The 24,410-nt window shown below is 48.0% G+C and overlaps 1 protein-coding gene across 1 annotated transcript in view; it reads left to right on the top strand.

The window, feature by feature from the left end:
• The window catches only part of LOC138528198 (transient receptor potential cation channel subfamily M member 2-like), a 602,757-nt gene that overhangs the window by 550,317 nt on the left and 28,030 nt on the right, over positions 1-24,410 (top strand). Inside the window, exon 29 of the mRNA XM_069639650.1 lies at positions 8,550-8,636. Coding sequence (XP_069495751.1) covers positions 8,550-8,636 — 87 coding nt within the window. The remainder of the gene's footprint in view (positions 1-8,549; positions 8,637-24,410) is intronic.

Here is a 24,410-nt window from a genome sequence, read left to right on the forward strand (position 1 = left end):
ATGATGGAGCCAGGTTGCCTCCATCATGCTAGGTGTGGTCTACCAAGCTTCTCACACACTGTTTTTACATGATGGAGCCAGGTTGCCTCCATTATGCTAGGTGTGGTCACCAAGCTTCTCACGCGGTGTCTTTACATGATGGAGCCAGGTTGCCTCCATCATGCTAGGTGTGGTCTACCAAGCTTCTCATGCAGTGTCTTTACATGATGGAGCCAGGTTGCCTCCATCGTGCTAGGTGTGGTCTACCAAGCTTCTCACACGGTGTCTTTACATGATGGAGCCAGGTTGCCCCCATCGTTCTAGATGTGGTCTACCAAGCTTCTTATGCAGTTTCTTTACATGATGGAGCCAGGTTGCCTCCATCGTGCTAGGTGTGGCCTACCAAGCTTCTCACACAGTGTCTTTACATGATGGAGCCAGGTTGCCTCCATCATGCTAGGCGTGGTCTCCCAAGCTTCTCACACGGTGTCTTTACATGATGGAGCCAGGTTGCCTCCTTCTTGCTAGGTGTGGTTTACCAAGCTTCTCACACAGTGTCTTTATATGATGGAGCCAGGTTGCCTCCATCATGCTAGGTGTGGTCTACCAAGATTCTCACACAGTGTCTTTACATGATGGAGCCATGTTGCCTCCATCATGCTAGGTGTGGTCTACCAAGCATCATGCTAGGTGTGGTCTACCAAGCTTCTCACACAGTGTCTTTACATGATGGAGCCAGGTTGCCTCCATCATGCTAGATGTGGTCTACCAAGCATCATGCTAGGTGTGGTCTACCAAGCTTCTCACACAGTGTCTTTACATGATGGAGCCAGGTTGCCTCCTTCTTGCTAGGTGTGGTTTACCAAGCTTCTCACACAGTGTCTTTATATGATGGAGCCAGGTTGCCTCCATCATGCTAGGTGTGGTCTACCAAGATTCTCACACAGTGTCTTTACATGATGGAGCCAGGTTGCCTCCATCGTTCTCGGTGTGATCTACCAAGCTTCTCACTAAGTGTCTTTACATGATGGAGCCAAGGCAGGGACCTACTGTTTTGGATGCTTATCACATCGGGGACGCTTCTCTATATTTGCCTAATACTGGGGAGGACCAGAGCCAAAGGCAATAGAAAATGGGTCTCATCTTCAGAATGAGTTCCATCGCTTGCCAATTGAGTTCTAAACAAAGAATTGGGGTATGTGTTGATTTAGTTAAGCATAATACTGTTTTTAAGAACCCATTTTCCTGAGATGCAAATTCTGTGCCCCTACGTGGCACCAGGTTTATACTCCAAATATAGTGGCTTGTCTGGCCTCAGTTTTGTAGACAGAGAGGGTGGGACCCACCGCTCTCAGTCCGTGCTGGCGAGAGAAGCTTAATGTCGCTTCCGAGTAACCTTTTAATGCGTATGTTGACTTTTCCATGTATTTCTTCTATGCCCCTACTCGGGTAAAACGCATGCCAAGTTAGTAAAAAAATAACACCTATTTGACTAGTTCACCATTAATTACCAAATTAATTGTCCTGCTAATTGCCTTCTTATTTGTACCAACCATAGTTTTGGTCTTAGATATATAAAGCTCTATTCCTTTGCATTGGCATGGATTGACAAACTTATCCCCCAACTTCTTTAGGTCACCTATGGTCTTAGATAGTAGCACCGCATTGGAATGTTATCACTGCCTATAACCGGAGCATTTGTTTGGATGGTGTATGATTCTGTCGCGATATCGTCTATATAGACGCAGAACAGCGTAGGGGCCCGCACACAGCTTTGTTCAAACCCTTTGCCAACATTAAACATGCTGGTGCTTTCCCCATGCATGCCCCCCCTTACTGAATTATTATTGTTAGGCTATAACCATAAAATCGATTTTAGGGTCAGAATTGGTATTTTCTAGTTTAGTAAGCATTTCAATAGGTCAAATGCGGTTTTTAAATCAATGAAGCATGTGTACACTTTTCTTTTTCATAGAACATACTTTTGGAGCAATTCAAGTGCTAATGCCTTTTTGTAGAATAATTTCCCAATGGAATCTAAAAGTAAAATTGATCTGTCGTTATCTTGATTTTCCCTAAGGCGTATTTTGGTGGATTGGGAAAATAATCAATAATCGGGTGTCTGTTCTAAAGCACAGAATACACTGAAGGTAGTTGTTAAATGAGGCACCCTGAGCCCAATAGTACTCGTAAGTTGTTGAAGGTTGCTAATTTCGACACAGAAATTTTCCAAAAGAAAGCACTGTATAGTCTTCTTCTTTTTTCACTGTGACGATTAATTAAATCCACCCAAACTAATTATATGAGACGAAACCTAAGCATTAATGCTCCTAACAGGAAAGCATCTTCATAACCAATAGGAATGTCCCAGTCCATTCATTGGTAGATCTGGGAACCCAAGATGTCCGCTGCATTTGACCAACATTTATCAAACCAATGTATCAACACAGTAGCAAGAGTTTACACTAAATCTGTGCCTAACATGCAGATAACATGCAGACTTCTTCTGCTCTGGGCAGGGTGCAATGCTATGCTGGATGGACTCTGCCTTTAGGACTGCAGTCTGGGGGGCACCAACAGTTTCTTCTCTGTTGCAGTACCTCAGAGAACAATCCAGTCTGGCATTTATGCCAAACAGTACCTCAGAGAACAATCCAGTCTGGCATCCATGCCAGCAGAACCTCAGCGAACAATCCAGTCTGGCATTCATGCCAGACAGTACCTCAGAGAGCAATCCATTCTGGCATTAATGCCAGCAGTACCTCAGAACAATCCAGTATGGCATTAATGCCAGCAGTACCTCAGAGAACAATCCATTCTGGCATTCATGCCAGCAGTACCTCAGAGAACAATCCAGTCTGGCATTCATGCCAGTCAGTACCTCAGAGAACAACCCAGCCTGGCATGAATGCCAGCAGAACCCCAGAGAACGATCCAATCTGGCATTCATGCCAGCAGTACCTCAGAGAATAATCCAGTCTGGCATTCATGCCAGCAGCACCTCCGAGAACGATCCAGTCTGGCATTCATGCCAGACAGTACCTCAGAGAACAATCCAGTCTGGCATTAATGCCAGCAGTACCTCAGTTTGCAATCCAGTCTGGCATTAATGCCAGCAGTACCTCAGAGAACAATCCAGTCTGGCATTAGTTTAGTTTAGTTTAGTTTAGTTTGTTTATTTATAAAGCGCATCCGAACCCTCAGGTAACTGGGCACATAATCATGTGTACAGCAGAGTTACATATCGTTACACGAGCATCATAGTACAACAGACAGAACGTACATTAGTCCAGGCTCTGAATGTTTACATACAAGAGTAGAATATACCAAGAAAAGTATGTACAGAGAATATGCAAAAAAAGAAAAAAAAAGTTACAGTGGCTAATGTGGACCGGGTTACAGGTTGGTCCTGAATAGGCTGTAGGTGGAGTAAACATTACTACAGGTAGAGAGCGGCGGCTAGCCGGTCATGTCGGTGAGAGTCTGGCTGTTTAGGCTAGTAGCCATGATTTTACCATGGCTCTGAATGGCCAGAATGCGGCTTCCGATCTAATTGTAGTGGGGAGGGTGTTCCAACATTGTGCTGCAAGCACTGGAAAACTGGAGCCCCCTGCTGTTTTTAGGTTATAATTAGGGATCTTTAGTTGGTGTAGGTAAGGTGTTCTGGTGGGTCTAATGGGGCAGTGTCTAGCGAATTTGTCAGAAAGGTATCGTGGGGCCGTATGTGATAGGCACTTGTGGGTGATGACCAGTGTTCTTAGCTTAATTCTGTCACGGATCGGGAGCCAGTGGACTTCTTTTCTAACCGTGGATATGTGCGCCTTGCGTGGGAGGTTGAGGGCACATCTTAGTGCATTATTTTGCAGGATCTGGAGTTTGTTCAAGTTTTTAGTGGTAGTGCCTAAGTAGAGTGTGTTGCAATAGTCTAATTTAGACAATATCAGCGCTCTAGATAGGGTGAGGCAGCTAGAGGTGGAGAGGAAAGGCCTACAGGCATTGATCAATTTATTGGTGTATGAGGTAGCTGAGATGGTAGAGTTTATTTGTTTCTTTAGTAATAGGGTAGAATCGAGGTATACACCTAATGTTTTAACCTCTTTGGAGACTTTTATGATGTTGCCATCAATGGTAAAGGATTGGTACCTTTGGTCCAGTTTGTTGAGGCGAGCCTGGGAGCCTACGATAAGCAATTCTGTCTTATCGTTGTTAAGGCAAAGACTGTGTGTGGCCATCCAGGCTTGGATTTCTAAATAGATATCATTAAGCTTTGCAGCATCTTCTTCATAGCTGCCAGTGAGCGTGATGAGGACCTGGGTGTCATCTGCATAATTAGTGTAGCTGACACCCAGATCGTCAAGACGGTCAAATAGGAGCTTCGTGAAGATGTTGTAAAGTGTGGGAGAAATGCAGGAGCCTTGCGGCACTCCACATGTGATTGGGATAGGGTCCGCAGCCGCAGTGGGGGGCGAAGACTCTAGTCGTCCTGTCAGACAGGAATGACTGGATCCACTTAGTGGCATTCTGAGAGAATGCCGCAGCCGAGGAGAGGTGTTGAGTGAGGATCTGGTGGTCAACCAAATCAAAGGCAGCAGAGAGATCCAACAAGAGCAAGATGGCCAGTTTGCCCTTGTCTTTGGCGTCATCCATTTGGATTTTTAGATCCAAGAGGGCAGTTTCAGTCCCGTGCCTTGGTCTGAAGCCGGATTGTCGCAGGCCTAGGAGGTTGTTTCCTTCCAAATGTTGTTGTATTTGGAGATAGGCTACCCTGTCCAAGATTTTGAGAAGAAATGGGACTGTGGTGATGGGCCTGTAATTTGTGGGGATGTTGGGATCTAGGTTAGGTTTTTTTAGCAGGGGTAGGACCCACGCTTCTTTAAGGTTGTTGGGGACCACTGAGTTTTTGAAGGAGGAGTTGATCAGAGAGGTGATGAGAGGGTTTAACTCATTAGCACCATCTTTGATGACGGATGCTGGGCAAATGTCACCTTTGCAGTTGGATGGTTTGAGGCTGGCGATTATCTTGATTACTTCCTCTTCTGTGACTGGTGAGAAGTGGAAAGATGGGCAGATAGGGGTAGTGTGGTTAGTTTTGCTGCTGGGGTTCTGCTTGAAGGCAATGCCAGCTTTTTTTGCTTCTATCTTGGTTTGTAGGAGGGCAATTTTGTTAGCGAGGGCGAGCTGGATATTGTTACACCAAGCCTTGTCTTTGATGCAGTCCTCTGTAGGGGGCAGTGGTGATTCAAGTTCTCTTAGTATAGAGAAGAGTTCTTTGGTGCTAGATTTGGCATTTTGTATTCTCAAGTTGTAGGTCTCTTTCTTAGCATTTAAGATGGCAGATTTGTAGGTGGAGGCAGCTGAAGCAAATGTGTCTTTAGTGGAGAGAGAAGGGGCTTTTCTCCAGCTAGTTTCTGCAGTTCTTTTAATATTACGGAGAGCTTTTAATTCTGCTGAGAACCATTTGTTGGAGTGGGCAATAGGTTTGGCTTTTCGTTGTTTGAGAGGAGCTATCTGGTTGAGGGCTAGTTCTAAAGTATTGTTATATAGGTCTGCTATGGCTGCTGGGTTGTTTTTTTGCGTGGGTACATTAGCTTTACTGATAGGCGCGAGAAAAGGTTTGAGGTTCTCTATAGTGATGTTGCGGTTGTTTCTGGTGATTATTTGAGGTAACTTTGTAGGTCGTGTGGTAGATGGTAAGGATCTAGGTAAAGAGAAGGTAATAAGATGATGGTCAGTCCAAGCACAGGGAGTGATGTCAGTCAGTGAGAGGTTGCAATTGGCATCTGCAAGCCAATCCAAGGATCTTCCTTTTGTATGTGTAGGTTGATTAATGTGTTGGGTGAAGCCTAGATGAGTAATCGTGTCATTAAGGGAAGTGGCTTGGTTGTCATTGGGGTCATTGAGTCCCAAGTTGAAATATCCCAGAATGATGATTTGGGATTTCGGTTTCAAATTGGTGGTGAGTAGGAGAGAGATATCCTCTTCAAAGGTGGAGGGGGGTCCTGGGGGTCTGTATATAATATGGAGCAGGATGGTTTGTGTGTCAGATAATGGGAGTTTGACGGATAGAAGTTCGGCTGAAGGTAGGGTTGTGCTTGTTACTTCTCTGATGTTTAGGGTGGATTTTGCAATAATTGCTATACCTCCGCCTATTCCATTTTTCCTGTCAGCTCGGATGATGTTGTAGTTGTCTGGAGGGGCTAGAGCTATTGTGGGACCGGCTGCTGGGTGGAGCCACGTCTCCGTGATGGCGATAAAGTCTAGGTGGTTAGTGGAAATAATGTCGGCAACATCAGTAGCGTGGGCAACCAATGAGCGAGCGTTGATGAGGGCTCCCTTGATAGAGGTCTGTGGAGGGTTAGTTTTCGTGTGAGGTGGCGAGTGCGGTATAGTAGGGTTGTGACTAGGTGAGAGTTCAGAAAGTGAGGTAGGCTGCTTGGGGTTCGCAGTCTGATTGGTGAGCATTCTAGTGAGCTTTGTGACAAGATTAGTACGATAGCTGAGTCTATCGTTTCTAGTCATGGTCAGTGGGTCTGCGTTCAGGCATGTGGTAGTGGGTACAACAAGGCGAGATCCTAGTCTTGTATTTCTAAGGGGTGTGGGACAGGGTATGCATGGTGAAGGTGGGCGGGCAAATCTGTTTATCCATTCTATTGGAGATAGTAGGTCTGGGTAAAGTGGTGTGGTTGTGTGGGTGCGGAGCAACGGGAGGAGGGTAGCCATAGTTAGAGTGGCGCCTCTAAATGTGGCCATTGTAGGTGGCTTGGCTCTGATGATGGGGGCAGTGAAGTTCATAGGTTATTAGCAAGGGTGCAGTAGTAACTACAGGTAAGGCACAACACAAATCAACTGAGGTCTATTAGCGACCACAACACATATCAAATGAGGTCTATTCGCGACCAAAGGGCACAATGCAAATCAAATGAGGTCTATTAGCGACCGTAAGGCACAACACAAATCAAGTGAGGTCTATTCGTGACCAAAGGGCACGACACAAATCAAAAGGGTCTATTAGCGACCATAAGGCACAACACAAATCAAGTGAGGTCTATTAGCGACCGTAAGGCACAAAACAAATCAGGTGAGGTCTATTTGCGACAAAAGGGCACAGCACAAATCAAAAGAGGTCTATTAGCGACCATAAGGCACAACACAAATCAAGTGCAACACAGAATAGTACATCGGCTGCATTAGGTGACGCCTAGGTTTGGGCCAAGTAGGGTCATGGATGCAGGTGGCGCAAAAATACAAGACATACATCAAAATATCAGGCGTGTGGAAGGCCTTCAGCAATGACAAAGCAACGAGGGGCAGGGTAGTACCATGACCAGGGTTGCGGAATTAGGGGATGACTGCCTGATAGTGCGGGGTGCAGTTTCAGGGAGCTGATGCCTACGCAGAATGCAGATTGAAAAAGACAAGGGTTCCTTTGAGCTACTTATAGAAGAGCATACATACAGTAGTACGGGTTTTAAGCTCAGGTATTCACAGTTATGCAGAGTCTTACTGGTGACGGGCTCATATGCAGGAAGGCAGAGGCATCAGTATCAGGCGAGGGGGGACTCCTAATCTGCTCCTTGACGCTCCATGTCGCGAACAGGGTGCAAACAGGGGCCTTTGTATGGGCCTTTGTGTGGCCGGCGCTTCCGCCTGCCGGCGGATGCGTGGAGAAGAAGTTGGTGCTAGTACCCTTGCAACAAGGCCTCAGCCTCGCTTTCATGCCGCACGGCGCCCGGCATAGTAAGGTCAGGCAGGAGGGTCAGGCAGTGCAGGATCGAGGGAATTCTGCCCGTTAGCAGCAAAATTTCGGTGTTGCAGGTGGAGGGAGGGTGAGGTTGGGGGGTTTAGGCCTTACCCCAAACAGAGCAGGCCTTCCGTGGCTGTCGATGCACGGTGCCGTAGATGTGGAGGCCAAAGCACGTGGTGTGCTGGAGCTGCTTCCTGGATGCGGATGCTGCTGCGCATGAGGAGGAGCTCCTGCCCTCTCCTCGAGTGAGCTCCTGGCGAGGTGACTCATGCCAACAGTACCTCAGAGAACAATCCAGTCTGGCATTCATGCCAGCAGTACCTCAGAGAACAATCCAGTCTGGCATTCATGCCAGACAGTACCTCAGAGAGCAATCCAGTCTGGCATTCATGCCAGCAGTACCTCAGAGAACAATCCAGTCTGGCATTCATTCCAGACAGTACCTCAGAGAGCAATCCAGTCTGGCATTCATGCCAGCAGTACCTCAGAGAACAATCCAGTCTGACATTCATGCCAGGAGTACCTCAGAGAACAATCCAGTCTGGCATTCATGCCAGACAGTACCTCAGAGAGCAATCCAGTGTGGCATTCATGCCAGCAGTACCTCAGAGAACAATCCAGTCTGGCATTCATGCCAGCAGTACCTCAGAGAGCCATCCAGTGCTCAGCCCAGACGTTCAGAATCGATATAGCTCTTCACAAGTGAAATAGAATCTTTACATTTTTGGGGCCTCCTTTTAGGTTCTAAGAAAGAGTTATGAAAATACTGAATATTTTTAAGGTTAAGGATCTGTTTTAATCTTGAATATTTTTGGCATTTTTGCAGAAATCCAATGGGCCGGACAGGAATACGAGGGATTGGAAGTCTGAGATGTCATGGGCCAAACCATTCTCTACACCCAGTGCTAACCCGGTAAGTGGTGAACATTGCGCTGCACCTCTTGTGATTCTCAGTCATGCTACCCACCGTACGAATACACATCGTTCTCTGGATCTGGTTCACACACTGTGGTGTCTCCACTTCATTGTGATGTCTTCAAATGTTCTGTGTGGTTGCCACATACGTAGGTCATTATGAGTGGGCAGTGATAGTAAAAAAAAACTGGGGTATTTCACCCACAAATGTTTTTTACTGTTTGCCCAATTCAGAGGTCAGATGGGGAATACTTCTGTGGCTGTTCCCAAGAAATACCGCCAGAGGTATTACACATTGGATTACTAAACCAGAAATCTGCCCATTTTTATCTCTGGAAAAGAGGTGGCGGTAAAAATGTTACATTGGTCACAACATTTTTGTAATTGTACAGATGGGAAGCACAGTCACTTCCTTTCAATACGTAAAAATGTATGTAGACTGGAACATGTAAGGGATGGGAAGGAGGGCATGTCTGTTGTCCCCCCCTATCACCAACTTACCCATGTAATGCCTAAAAGGGTCATAATTGACATCTTTGTGCAGTTAAAAATATGTACCATTGTGGTATGAACCACTACTTAAGTGATAACCCCTGAGTCGGTGTCAGGTAATGCTCCGGGGCCCATAGTTACCGGCCCGTGCATAGCAAGGGCCTTAACGAAGGCCTGGGGCATTACCTGACTCGGTAATACCCCCCCAGCGAGGTTATTATTGCTATTTGTAACCTGGCCCATTGGACCGGGGTACTTAAGGAAGAAAACAAAAAAAACAATTAAATGGCTGCCGTGGAAGGGAAAATGAAGTCTGTTCTCCCTTTCCATGCCGGCCATTGAAACTAATTTTAAAAAGGTAAACCTTTAATGAGTCTAGCAATTATTGTGTAGAATTCCTATTCTTTCTTATTGAGGGTCACTGCTCAACGTGTTACACTTGTGGAACCCCCTGTTTTATTTTCAGAGGCCTGAACAAGAATGCCAGCCACTCCAGAAACAAAAAGCTACATGGCGCGGGCCACAGCACAGCAGCATCCATAAAAAAAATCTTTTTTTTTTCGGGTTAGCATGGGAGAGCTCAGGGGTCGCAACTGCGACCCCCCAATGACATCTCTGACTGGAGGTTATCCATGCTATTGAAAGCACAATCCCTGCTTTTCCCCCTTAGGCTGGAGTTTTTTTGTATCCAACACTCTTTCCGGTTTCACAGGATATTGCAAACTGTGGAGCTGTGGGACCCACTCAGATGTGTTGCATGTTTTAGAATTTCCAGCAATTGACAGTGGTGTGGCTCTCCAGTATCCTTTTCTCCCTTCTCCCTGGATGCCTCATGGCATATAAATGGTGGCAATCTGCTGCAGGGGCCCTGTGAAGAGGACAGGGAATTAATGTTTCTGATGTTTGTTAATCTGCTTAGAATCACATGCTGTGCATAGTCTGACATCCAGTGGTCACTGCGGAGTATTGCATTTTGTTTTTCGTAGTCGAAAAGGGGACGTCGACAAGGCGTGTCTGAAACACTATCCCTATAGTGACGTGCGGTGTACCCACAATCCCTCACGCGTCGAGGTCCCTCAGATTGTTTTTTTCCACCCAGATATTGGTCGCCTTTATGCGGAGCTCCTCGAGAGACATTGCAAATTCATTTACTCAACCTTTGGTCGTTCTTTAGTAATATCCATTACATAGATCCCTCCCTCGACGTAGCTGCGAAGCTGTTTCTCCGCCGAGCAAGAACTTCGACTGCGGGACGAGACGGAGGAGATCCTTCGGCGCTGCCGAACACGTGGCCTGGCCTCGCCGGCCAAAAGACAGTAGGGAGAGTGGGGTTGTGGGACATTACTTGTTTCTCTCTGAGAATGCCTTTCCCTTTCCCCTCCCTTTCCCTCGGGGTTGTTATCACAGCTATAGATTTCCTCAGCTATGGAGAGGACACCCTTTAGGTTTTGCCCGCTTTGCAAAGGCAAGTTCACCTGGAAAGACAAGCATAAACGGTGTAACCGTTGCTTGCCCCTTGATCACAAGGAAGACGGCTGCGCGGCTTGTCAGCTTCTTAAGCCTAAGACTTTAAAGGACCGCAGGGTCAAGAGGTGGGCGGCCTACGCCACGTCGAGGTCCGATTCCTCACCCGCCGCCGCCGCAGAAAGTGACGAGGAATGTGATAACCCGACATCCGTTTCGGAAGTCGTAGACCTCTCTAAGGAGCGCTCGCTCTCCTCGTCGCCTGTCCCCGGCCTGACAAGCTCGGCTCACGCCCTGATTATGGGGATGAACACCCCGGCGACACTGACGCACACAAAAAACACTCCCATAAACACATAACCCACGGCTCTTCTTCGTCAAAGACGAAGAAACCATCAGCGCCAACGGAGACGCAGGTTCCACCGGCGTCCTCCTCAGACCGTAAGAATCTTAAGCCCCCCTCGCAACCGCAAACACGACCAGCGACTGGGCTTCCCCCAGCTAAGGGCGCTACCCCCAAACCACCAGACGAAGCGCTCCGTCAGAGAGCGCCCGTCGCCGTAGAACACGCAACGCCCGTAACGTCGAGACAGCCCTCCACGGACAGATTAGTCGTCGAGAGCCTGCAGAGGATCGTTTCCACCGATAGCCAGAGACGGACGGCGAAAGACGCGCCGAATACCGCTCAGAAGGCTAAAGAAACGCCGAAAAGGCCGGAAGGAAGGCAGGAACTGCCCCCTTCATCTAGAGGAACTTCTAGCCTGCCAGAAGGCTTTTCAGACGGCGACGGAAACCTTTCTTCGACGTTATGGGATAGGTCAAAGTGTTTTCAGGCCGAATACCTTATTCCCCCCCCCCCCCCCAGACCGCCCAGGGATACCTCATGAGACCCTGGAGAGACTCCAGTTCTGTATGGAGAAGATGGAGAGGTTTATGGAGACCCAAAACCTACCAACACCCAAAAGGGCAAGAGAGGGACCTCAGGAGGACCCCAGGGTGAAAATCCCTAGACTGTTTAATCCCTCCCAAGAGGATGTAGATCTATATGACCTCACTGGAGAGGACCCCCATTTTCAGGAGGAGGACAAATTTTTAGGCAACGAAGAGGAACAACACCTAGATGAAGAGGGTTTTGACGAGAATCCAGATATAGGTGGGGGTGCTTCACATCCCTGGCAGTCCCCATCAGCGTTTTCGGACCCTGATGCCCTAAACCTGTCCCCTCCCAAGGACTCACCTATTAGGAACACGTCACCTATAGACGATCAACATACATTTAATGCACTACTACGGAAGGCAGCAGCGCATTTCAAAATAGACACTGGGGAGATTTCTCCTGACATTGACTTTGTGGAGAAGGTAATCAAGGATTACCCCTGTCAGCCAAACCATTCCCCTCCTCGCCTCAGTAAGGGGACGAATTATCCCTTCACTATCTACACCCGCGTTGGTCAGAGGGGTCAACCCGAGGATAGAAAAACTATTCAGTCCCTCTCCTTCAGACCCGTTGTACCTCAGGGGCCACTCTGTACCAGACTCCCTAGTTGTGACAAATACAAGGAAAAGAGCAGGGGTCCCGCTGTCAACCAGCGAGGCACCACCTGATAAAGAGGGTACAAAATTGTATGCCCTAGGGAAGAGGATCACAGCCTCTGCTGGTTTTTCCGCAAGGATTGCAAATAACAACTCCCTGCTAGCAAGTTACGCAGAGGCACAATGGAGCAAGCTGCGTAAGGACATCGAGGAGGTACCAGAACCCCTACGCACACGGCTTCTGGCCACGATTACTGAAGGGACCCTAGTCAACCAAAGCATCGTGAAAAACACTCTGGATGCTGCAATACCGGCTGGCCGTTCCCTAGTCCAAGGAATACTCCTAAAACGCCATGTCTGGCTGCGTAATTCGGGATTTAAACCCGAAACACAAGCATCTCTAATCAACAAGCCTATAGAAGATGACAACCTCTTTGGCAAGGCGGTTGATGAGGCACTAGAAACGGCAAAGAAAGAGTTTGACACCATCAAAACCCTAGACCAGATTTCTAGGCCTCCTAACAAACGTGGCTATGGCAATAGGCGCTTTTTTCGAGGCCAACGCCAGCAGCAAAATCAACAGCAGCAATACTCTGCAAACAACTGGTCCTCTAACCAAGGTACCAGTGGACAATACACCCAGAGAGGACAACGCTGTGGTAAAGGGAGAGGTCGGGGTTCCACCCCTAGAGGTTCCCAAGCCACCAACACCAACTCGAAGGTTCGGGTCCCCTCCGATGCATCGCCGGTCGGGGGCCGGTTAACATCCTTTCTTCCAGCATGGGAGGGAATAACATCAGACCGCTGGGTACTATCAACCATAGCCCGCGGCTACTGTATAGAATTTAACAGTTCCCCAACGTACAGACCCCCAAGGGGACGATGCATGACACCAGAACACCTCGCCATCCTTCTGCAAGAAGTGGACCAACTACTGGAAAAAGGGGCCACAGAGGTCGTGCCTCTATCTCAGGTAACGGAAGGTATTTATTCATTGTACTTCCTTGTACCCAAAAAGGACTTAACCGTGCGCCCTGTACTAGATCTGCGCCCAGCGAACAAATTTGTCAAACCTCAAAAGTTTCGTATGGTGACCTTACAGGAAGCGAGCCCCCTGCTATCACAAGGAGATTACATGACAACACTAGACATGAAAGATGCATACTTTCATATTTTAATGTTGCCAGCGCACAGGAAATTCCTCAGGTTCAAGATAGAGGGCAAACACTACCAGTTCAGAGTGCTACCCTTCGGCATAGCATCAGCACCGAGGGTATTCACGAAAGTACTGGCAGTGGCAGCGTCCCACCTGCGCAGGTTTTCCATCCCAGTATACCCTTACCTCGATGATTGGCTCATAACAGGGGATTCTTACGAAACATGCTTTGCAAATACCCAAAAGACTGTAGACCTTTTGTTCCAACTGGGGTTCTCCATCAACGAGATGAAGTCCAGCTTAGACCCCAGCCAGATCAAACAATTCCTAGGGGCTCTAATTCGAACAAAGGACGGCCTCGTCTTCCCCTCCAACGAGAGGGTCCAAAACATGCTGTTTCAGATCCCTCAATATGTGGCAGGTCGAGAGGTGACGGTACGCAGAGCAATGCGCTTGCTAGGTATGATGGCGTCATGTATTTATTTGGCTCCTCACGCGCGCCTGTGTATGCGCCCAATGCAAGAGTGGCTCAACAGCCAATGGTGTCAGGCCAGCGGACAATGGGACGATCTAGTGGTGGTCTCGCAGGCCTTAGTTCTCTCGCTACGGTGGTGGTCGAAGGAAAATCTGGTAATAGGGAAACCATTCGCCACCCCCGCAGTGGAAGCCACTCTAACCACAGACGCATCCCTCACAGGATGGGGGGCTCACCTATCCCATCAGACTGCTCACGGAGTGTGGACTCCGAGCGTAGCATCCAAACACATAAACTTACTGGAGCTACTGGCTGTGCTCAAAGCACTAAAAGACTTCCAGGCACACCTACAAGGGAAAACAGTGATGGTCCTCACGGACAGCACAACAGCCATGTACAACCTCAACAAGCAAGGGGGCACTCACTCTCCAGGACTGTCCAAGCTGGCCCAGAACATCTGGAAGTGGGCTCTCAAACACAACATGTTCCTACTGTCACAACATGTACCAGGGGAACTCAATCTGCTAGCAGACGAACTCAGCAGAGACTTCCCTCTGCCCTCAGAGTACGAATGGCGGTTACACGAAGACATCGTCTTCGACGTTTTCACACAATGGGGATTCCCAGAAATAGACCTGTTCGCAACTCTGGAGAACTCACAATGCCAAGATTACGCCTCCAGGTACCCCCAAAACCAATCCAAGGGGAACGGTCTATCGATTCCATGGTCAGGGAAATTTGTTTACGCTTTTCCCCCCGACTCCCCTTCTCAACAAGATTGTGCACAAGATGCACCAGGAACAAGTTACCATGATACTAGTGGCCCCTATGTGGGCGCGGCAGCCATGGTTCGCTCACCTGATGGAGATGTCTCTATCTCCTCCAGTGAAACTTCCCTGCCCGTACAACATGCTGTCACAGGACAAGGGCAGGACACTGCATCCATGCCCTCAGACCATGAACTTAGCAGCCTGGCTCCTGAGATCATAGAATTTGGACATTTACAACTCCCGCAGAGATGCATGGACATCCTCAGGGAGGCTAGAAAGCCTAACACTTGTCACTGTTATTCTAGCAAATGGAAGAGATTTGTCATCTGGTGTAGAGGAAGAAGCATCAACCCAGTTGATTGCTCCCCCACGCACATTGTTCTGTACCTGACCCATTTACTGGACTCGGGTCTAATGTTCAATTCTATTAAAGTCCACCTAGCGGCACTTTCTGCATACACCACTTCCCAACTTAAAGTGTCATGGTGGAAAGTCCCAGTTATCAAAGCCTTCATGGAGGGGGTAAATAGAATACACCCTCCGATAGCAAACCCAGCTCCCGACTGGGACCTAAATGTGGTACTTACCAGACTCATGGGCTGTTACAACTGTCCTGTGGAATCGCACTGCTGCACACTTTCAGGAATCGATACCCGTGACATCCACGGTTAAACTCGGAATCGGAACACTCAATGTGGAGGATCCAGAGACTGTAAGCCGCGCTCTAGTTGTTCCCGCTCCTCGGACCGCGGGATTAGCTCCGCCCCCAACTTCCGGAATGGTATTTCCGGCAACAGGAACCGCAGCACTACGCGTTGCTTCTCTATTCAGAGTCGCGCTGCGCATCGTAAGTTCGCTACCTTCTTATCTGAAGTTATTCCTCTGCTACTTTTCAGTGGATCGTTTCCTTGTAGCTTCAATCCCTTATCTCCTTACCTTTCCGTTTCCTGAAACTTAGAGATCTCGATTTCCTTCCGAGCCCAGCGGTTCTACAGGAAGTCACCTCCGTGTGTTCCCGACTGTTCTCTCTGGTAGTGTTTTGTTCTGTCTAGCTATTTGTTTTTCTGTGTCTCTCACAGGGTTTCTCCCTCTAATCATGCTTATCTATTACGTCAACATTAGATTTCAACTTCAGCCCTATTCAGTCTTCAGTCCCCTCGAGCTCAAGCCCTCCATCCAGCTCTTTACAATTCCTCCCTTGGGCTATCACCTGTTGGTAAGACTCCAATTCCTACAACATCCTTTGCATCTTCGTGTCTTTACTTTTGACATATCCTAACCTCTTTAACATCATATAGGCACATAGCCAACTTTTCACATCCGATTGAAAAAGAAAAGCTTAGAAGGGAATAGGCTTGTCAGGGTAAGCTTCTTTTCTTATTCCTACCACTCTTCTATATTAGATCCGGTATCTTTAATTATCTGAAATTCTATTCTGTTTCTATCAGAATCCTCCCTGACAAGATTCCGGTTCACAGCCCAACCATTGTGACCCTCCACCAGCCGCTGCAGGAATCTACGCTCCCCAGCAGCACCTCACGGGGTTTTTTCCCTTCGGGGTTTCCCCTGGAGACTTAACTTCAATCTAGCCTTGAGCTGGGTTTGAGAGGAGTTTTCAGGTAATTCCCTCCTGCTTCTAGTTCAAAGAGAGCTGACCATCACGGAGGTAGGTGTCATTCTCATTTGCCGAGAGATAATTTGCTTCAAGTACTTTGTTAGTATAAAGTTATAACATGGGCTCACCCTTTGAACCCATGCACAAGGCAACTCTTAAGGACCTCTCTCTTAAGACTGCTTTCTTAATAGCTATCACCTCCATTAGGAGAGGTAGTGAACTACAGGCTCTTTCTGTTCTAGACCCCTTTGTAACAGTTCACAAAGATAAAGTGGTTCTACGCACACACCCGAGGTTTGCACCGAAATTCATCTCGAAATTCCATGTCAACCAGTCAATAGAACTACCAACGTTCTTTCAAAACCCTTAAAATTTGGGAGAAAAAAGCCTGCATACACTTGATGTGCACAGAGCTGTCATGTTTTATATGGAAAGAACTAGACCACTAAGAAAGACTAATCAGTTATTTGTCTCGGTGGCAGCAGGAAGAGAAGGGGATGCAGTCTCAAAGTCCACTATATCTAGATGGATTGTTCAATGCATCACTCTCTGTTACACTCTTGCTAAGAGAGAACTACCCTTCAAGCCAAGAGCACACTCTACTCGAGGCACTGGGGCATCATAGCATTCATTGCAAATGTTCCCCTCGAGTCCATTTGCAAAGCGGCAACCTGGAGTTCTGTACACACCTTTACAAAACACTACTGTCTAGATGATCACTCTAGATCTGATTCCCAGGTGGGACAAGCAGTATTAAGACATCTTTTCTCTACTGTTCCTTCTCACAACCCACCTCCAACTCCGGGTACTGTTCGCTAGTCTATGCACAGCATGTGATTCTAAGCAGATTAACAAACATCAGAAGACAATGCATTACTTACCGTAAAAGCATTTCTGATGGTTGTATCTGCTTAGATTCACATGCGCCCACCCTTCCTCCCCGCTCGGATGGAAGGAACATAGACATCTTTTTATATCTCTCTTTTTCTGTACTCACTCACGTCTAGAAGGCTCCCTCAGGGCAGAAAAAATACAAACAGAGGGATCTCGACGCGTGAGGGATTGTGGGTACACCGCACGTCACTATAGGGATAGTGTTTCAGACACGCCTTGTCGACGTCCCCTTTTCGACTACGAAAAACAAAATGCAATACTCCGCAGTGACCACTGGATGTCGGACTATGCACAGCATGTGAATATATGGTATTAATAGGGATATGATATAATAGGAATATAAGCAGATACAACCATCAGAAATGCTTTTACGGTAAGTAATGCATTGTCTTATTGATCCACCACAGAATCCAAGCCTTACACAGATTTTTTCCTCAAAAATTGACCTGCTGTAATAATGTGAGTAGGGTTTGATTTTCTGTAAATTAAACTATGGCTGAGAAAAGGAGGTAGTGCATGGTGGCCAAAGTGGCTGAAGCAACAAGGATGTGTCCCAAGGTGTTGGGAACAATTTCCTTTTTGGCTGTAATTCTCCCCACGTGTGAGTCGCCAGCACGTTTTTCAACCAGTTCTTCTGAGTGGGTGGGAACCTTTTTCCTCACTCACCCAGTCGTTTACTCTAACATATAATCAAAACGCAACCCTTTTGGTTGTTTCTTTTCTGAGGTATACTTTCCTCCAACATTTTAGGCATCTGCAATTTATTATTGTTGTACACATCACTTTCTGTACACTGTTGCTGGGAGCTCCTTGAGCTGCCCTTTTTCTTTTCCTGGTGATAACAATCGTTGCCAAGGACAGGGTGGATACTTTTAATCCTACCTGACTTTTATTGTTGCAGAATCAGCACACCCCACCTTATGTCGAGTGCTGAGGGGACATAATGTATCTCTTTTCCCACTTCTGCTGTAGCTTTCTAGTTACAGTGACAAGTTCATCTGAGTGGCTGGTGGCAGTGGATGATTTCTACCAAGGTTTTGTGAACTGAACACGCAGGCTACTATTGCAACTGCGGTAAGGGACACATGGGTCACAATTGACCTAAAATGGTGGCTGTACTTTCTTTTCACCAACTCTTGATGACGTGTCCTTTCTTGAACTTTCTTCTACCTAGTTGGCTGGAGGAGGTCCTGCTAAGTCCTTTGTCTTTGGCCAAGGCTCTCTGCATGCCTGAAAAGACAGGAAGTGGGGAAACTCCCCTGCCCTTTGTACTGCAGTGTATCTGCCTGGATCCAGTTCGAACTGGGTGTCTGGCTGTCCTTTTGGACAGTACAGCCCCGAGATTTGCATGAAGGCTTGAATGGTAACTGGCAACGTTTTCCATCATAAAAGGCGGGGCTCCTGGAGCAGAAAGGCAGAGCCGACCAATGGAAAGAAGAATCCAAAGAAGAAGGATGTCTGCAGCCACCTCCAGCGACCGCCAAGGACTGCTGTGTAGCCGCTGCTGCTCCAACCTCCTCTTCTACTCGACAGGGAAGATCCAGACTGGATGACTTCCCCCTTGGAATAGTGAGTCTAACCAGTCTTGAGACCAACTGCATTTTGAGCCATCCCTAGAAGAGCTGCGACCATCCTGGGCTGTAATCTCCCAATACTTGGGACCATTTTGCTGTGCACCGTCTCCTGAAGTGGGGTTTTGGTTGGAACCTTGTGGGCATCCTTCCGGTCTTGCAGTGACCTTTTCCCACTCTGAGAAACCTCCTCTTCCAAGTCAGGGGCTGAGAAACAGGGAGAAGCCTGCCATGTGACAACCTTCGCTGAACTGAAGCCTGCATCGAGTCCTAACGAGCCAGTATCGTGAAGATCATCTGCTGGGCATCCCATCGCAAGAAGCTGACTATCTGCTCCCACCAAAAGTTGTCATGATCCCTGTCCCTAACCCTCTTAGGCAAAACACTGGAGCCAGGCTACGATCCTCCATATGGGCCTTAAAGGCCTCCCCATCTCATCGGAGACCCACTTGGAGTCAGTCGTGGCGCCTGTGGCTCATACATGTTCAGAGGAAAGACTGGAAACTGGACTTGGTAATGCACTGAGCTATGCGGTCTAGCTTTTTGGGTGTGGTTTGACCTAGGGATACCTGGGATACCTGGAGGCTATGTAAACCACCCCTGGGCAGAGAAACACACTTTGCGTTACTCTGTGCCTGCAGCGTGACACTCACCGCGTTCAGATCGGTCCCCTGAGATCTTCGCCTGCCACCCTCGTACCGCGTACATGAAAGAACAAGAACAACATTAGCACAACACTTACCTTGAGGAGAATCCTGCTTCCATCCATCGTTCCTCTGGTCCAGTGGGCAGCATCTCGGCAGCGCCATCTCCATTGCGGAACGCCGCATCCTGGGAAGAAAAGAACGAAGGGAAAAGACATTAGTAAGCGTTCTCATATTCCGATTCCCCAAAAAAACCAGCAAGAATAATCACACTCTTACCTGGACTCGAGCCGCTTATGGTCACTTCAGTTATGGAGCATACCATTGACCTACAAAGGAGAAAAAGCAACACAGGTTAGCACAAAAAAGACAAGAAGGCACCGCGCATTACGCTTTACTCACCGCTACTTATTCTCTTAGCCGGCAGCCATACTGGGACATTGCAACGGCCTGCAAGGGAAAAGAGAGACATAGGTCAGCACAAGAAAAAGGCAAACAGCGCCGCGCATCGCGCTTTCACTCACTGCTTTGTGCTCGGCCCCCTAAGCAGCACGACACCATTAACAACCTTTTCCAACACCTAAAGGGAGAAGAGGAGACATTATTAGGGGCAAGAGAAAAGAAAAGGACAGTTCACCAAAATCAACAAACCTACCTTGTCGGACTGGAGTTACAGCAAGTCCAGACTCATTGGGCCTGCACCAGTGAAGCAACTAGGTCGCGCCGCACCCACATCAAACAACGCACCTCTGCACCGAGAAGCAGGACGAAGAGCGCACGATACAAGAAAACAAGGTGAGGAGAGGACATAGGGGAAGGTTTGGTCCTCAAGGGAGGTGGGGGTCAAGCAACAAGAAACAGTAAAGTTAAAATCCGAAACTCCTGTATTTCAGGCCCAATCCTCAGTCAAACAGATTCCAAGGGAAGGGTTCGAGATCGTGAGTGGTCCAATCAGGCTGAGTGGCATCCCTGTGGATATCAGGTGAGCGTTACAGAACGCAAACCCTTTATACCATAATCCACCTGGACGTCATGGAAACGTCAGAAACCGACCAGTTAGCCCAAATGCTGGGGCAGTTAAATGCTGAGGTACATTCAGCCAGGCAGGAGACCAATGCCCTGAGGAGAGAGTTGATAGTTGCTAAAGAACGCACTGACGACTTGAGCCGGCAACTTCTCCAGTTCATGCACCATTGCCTGATAACGTTTCATCAATGCCAGTACCATCAGCCAATCCTGTACAGATAACCCTTCCTGGGGCAGTTCCTTTGGCCCCACCTGAACGATTCACGGGAGATCCCAAGAAGTATGCAACATTTATGAACCAATGCTGTCTTAATTTCCTTTGTAGGCCGGGGGCCTTCCCAAATGACCAATCAGCGGTTGCTTTCGTGCTATCTTATCTGAGCGGCAGTGCTGCAGACTGGTCTGTACCCTTTGTCAGTCAGGACGATCCTTTGCTACACGACTTCAGGGGTTTTCAGCAGGAGATGGAGAAACTCTTTGCTCGTCGTACCCATGGACAGGCATTAGACAACAAACTTTTGTCCCTTTGTCAAGGAAACCAAGACTTATTAACATACATAGCAACCTTGAATAGGCTTGTGGTCGAAGCAGGATGGCCCGAGGAGAAGAGAACCACGTTATTTCATCGGGCCTACAGGGGGAGCTAAAAGATGTTCTTGCTCAAGTGGTTGACCCACCGAAAGACTGTGCAGAGTTCATTAACCTTGTTGTTCAACTAGATCATAGGTTGCAAGACCAAAGAGCAGATTGAATCAGACTGGACACTCGCCCTATGTATGTACGATCAAAGGATAATGTCCCACAAGCAATATAAAGTTCAGGGGAACCAATGCAGATCGGAGGGGTAGGGGCCCCCTTGACTAAGGCTGAAAGGGACAAGAGAGGCAGCAGCAGCTATGTTTGTACTGCGGAAAATCAGGCCATACCTTAAGGAGTGTCCAGTGAAACCACCAAGGAGAACCGTAGGGGCCACTGACAAGGAAGATGCCAACAAAGAGTCGGAAAACTACCAAGCCCGGCAAGTGTAGGGGTCCGCTTGTCGAGCGAAGAAAGTGAACTACAGACCTCCCATTTTGCATTGTCTGTGATCTTGATCATTTACCAACAACCATCTCGGATGCACGCAGTAAGAGTGTACATAGACAGTGGAGCAGTTGGGAACTATATGGACCAAGATCTCGCGCGGAGTGTTAGCAGAGTGTTTGATGCCTGTGCCTTGAAGCTACCCTGCTGTACCCTGAGTAATTTTTCTCTTTCTACTGCTTGGAGGTGGTGCCTGGAGGTGGTGCCTGAACATAAGCTTCACTCTAGACGCGGAGCGTCCGCGGAGTGTTAGCAGAGTGTTTGGTGCCTGTGCCTGGAAGCTACCCTGCTGGACCCTGAGTAATTTTTCTCTTTCTACTGCTTGGAGGTGGTGCCTGGAGGTGGTGCCTGAACATAAGCTTCACTCTAGACGCGGAGCGTCCGCGGAGTGTTAGCAGAGTGTTTGCAGAGAGGGCGCAGAAGGCGCCTTGGACATAAGACAAACTGCAATAAACCACCCAAAGAAACAAGCACCTCATACACGGAGCCGCTCAAAAATGACCGATGCCTTGCATGGGGTAGATGAGGAGCCATGCCCTGTGCCTTCTGATGAAACACAGATTGACAAAAACAACACTCGGAATGAACATGTCACTGGCACTGGCACGCCATCATGCAATGGGCCCCAACGCGCCAGCGTTGAGCATAATAGAGAGTTAGAGGATGCTATCTCCGCCTCCGCAGTTGGCCTGTTGGAAACAGGTTCCCTGCGGTTGGCGGCTTCTCCCAATATGGAAACGGTGGTCAATGGAACAAAAGGTACGTGCCAAAAAACCTGTTCCCCAGTTTTGAAAGCCCTTAAGGCCTCCTCCCCTACGAGGTGCCTCCCCTTACCCGCGGCTGCCGTGCGGCTCGTTGAGTCTGGAGTGGCTTTGCTGGCCCGCTGTTCCGGCCGCTCGCCGCGGGGGGTGGGTGGGGGTGCCTTTGGGGGCGCGGCCGGTGTGTCGGGGGGTTCTCTGGGGCCGGTGGGTGGGCTTCCCCGGCTGGGGGTCTGTGGGGTGTATGCCTTCGCGGCCCCTGGTGCTGGGGTGGCTGTGTGCGCTCGGCCGGGAGGGTCGAGTGACCGCCCCCCGATCGCTGGGAGCGGCGACGCGGTGGGGAGAGAGGGAAGGGGCGTGGCCAGAAGGGCTGTGCGTATGGACGATACTCCTACTGACTCGCGAATTGGAGATACGGCCCCAGCGGAGTCCCAAATGGAAGGGGACGGGATACAAACTTTCGTAGGAGTCGAAGAACCAGGGAGCGTGGGAAAATTTGCTTTCTGCGCACCACGTGAAGAGGCCTTCTTTACGTTTCAACAAACACAGGTAAATAAAGGAACTGAAGAGTTATGTGAAAGCCCAATTTCTCCTGCATACGTGGATGCCATGGGAGACCTTTGGAACGACCATGAACATTCCCCGAACCCCCGTTCTTCTCCCATTAAAAAACAAAGCTTGGCTCTTTCTCAAAAAGTCCACGACCCCCTGACCTTTGCAGAGCCCTTGATTCAAAAAGGACATAACCAAAACTGCAGCTTAAAGCCACCATCAAAATCAACTATGTGCAAAAGCATTAAATCAACAAGCCCACTAGCCGCAAAAAAGGATGCACTCAGAGCAAATAAAAGCTACACTCAAAATCTTACTCAAAAGAGTAAAGCAAGAGCAAATTCTCTCTCGGACATAAAATCAATTAGATGGCACTTTAATAAAAAAGATCTTGGAACCGCAACAAAAGTAGCCCCCGGTATCACCGGGGAACAATGTTCAATGACAGCTGAACTAGAAGTCACTGATCAAGAATTACTTCAAGCGACTGGAACTGGAGAACCAGTTGCAAGCGTAACGAATCAGACATCAGCAAAGGATGGAGACCGGAGGAGTCCTATTCTAGAGAATCACAGTCCATGCAATCCTGCCCGCACAGAGCTACCGCAAACTGCAGCTGGATCAGTCCTCAGTCAAGACTGCTCCTCGAAGCCACAAGAAGCACATAATGGACAAACACCAATCATTTCAACTACAGAAGCTGAGGCCTTGGCGGTGTTTACCAGCCCAACAAAAACCTCAACTCCTCACCCAAATAGATCGAAACGAGGTTTGGGAGAAGAAGTAATAACTCCAGCTAACTTCAAAACAGCCCCAGAAATAAAATCTAAATCTGTATTGACGCAGCCAAGCCAAATGAAAGAGTTCTACAATGAATTGCTGTTTTCAGCCACAGCAAATAACAGTTCGCAGAAACAAGCAGGTCAAACGAAAAGAAAGGACAGCGACATCGAGCCAACCATAATTGAAAGTACAGACGAAGAAAATGATATTTCGTCTGCTAAAGCGCCTTTAAAGCGCAGCCAGGCAGAGATTGCCTATGATAAAATTACCAGCAATATTAAAAGCTAACGCAGAAGCCTGCGCTAACCTGCAAGCTGCAATGGGATCTATGATGACAATAACCATGGCACCGTTCCTCAAATTATATGAAGTACTTTACGAAAACTACAAGGATCAATCAACTCTTTTGGCTCTAATTCAATCCAAATTAATATACATAGATTCGTATATTGCTACTATTAAAGAAAAGAGAGCAAGAGAGGAAGAAACAGAACATGTCATTTTCAAAACTCTTATCGATCTGATGGAAGATGCCAGAGAAGACAAGAAGGCGTTTCTCCACTGTTTCAGTGATACCATAACAATGATGAAACCGGATGTATTTAAGTATCAAGGCCAAACTATGGAAAAATGTACATCCACAGAAAACGCATGGAGTTATGCGAACGAAATTGATAATAAGACAGATAAAACAGCGGTCATTGACAGTCCACCAGAACAAGTGAGGCCGGAGTCATCAACGGGACAACAAAACATCATCTGCAAAGAAAAACCCGTCATTGCCTCCGCAACTGGTCCTGCTGTACAATCGGATATACAGGATTTGATAATAAATCCATCGATAGGCCATGTTGATAACTGTCCTAAGGTAGATAAAAATAAAGTTCTATTTCCTTTATTCGCTACAGAAAGTCCACTTGCATCAAAGGAAAAGGAAACGGGTGGCCAACCCAAAC

The sequence above is a fragment of the Ambystoma mexicanum genome, chromosome 7q, assembly GCF_040938575.1.
Source record: "Ambystoma mexicanum isolate Mex_15411 chromosome 7q, UKY_AmexF1_1, whole genome shotgun sequence".
Taxonomy (NCBI): domain Eukaryota; kingdom Metazoa; phylum Chordata; class Amphibia; order Caudata; family Ambystomatidae; genus Ambystoma; species Ambystoma mexicanum.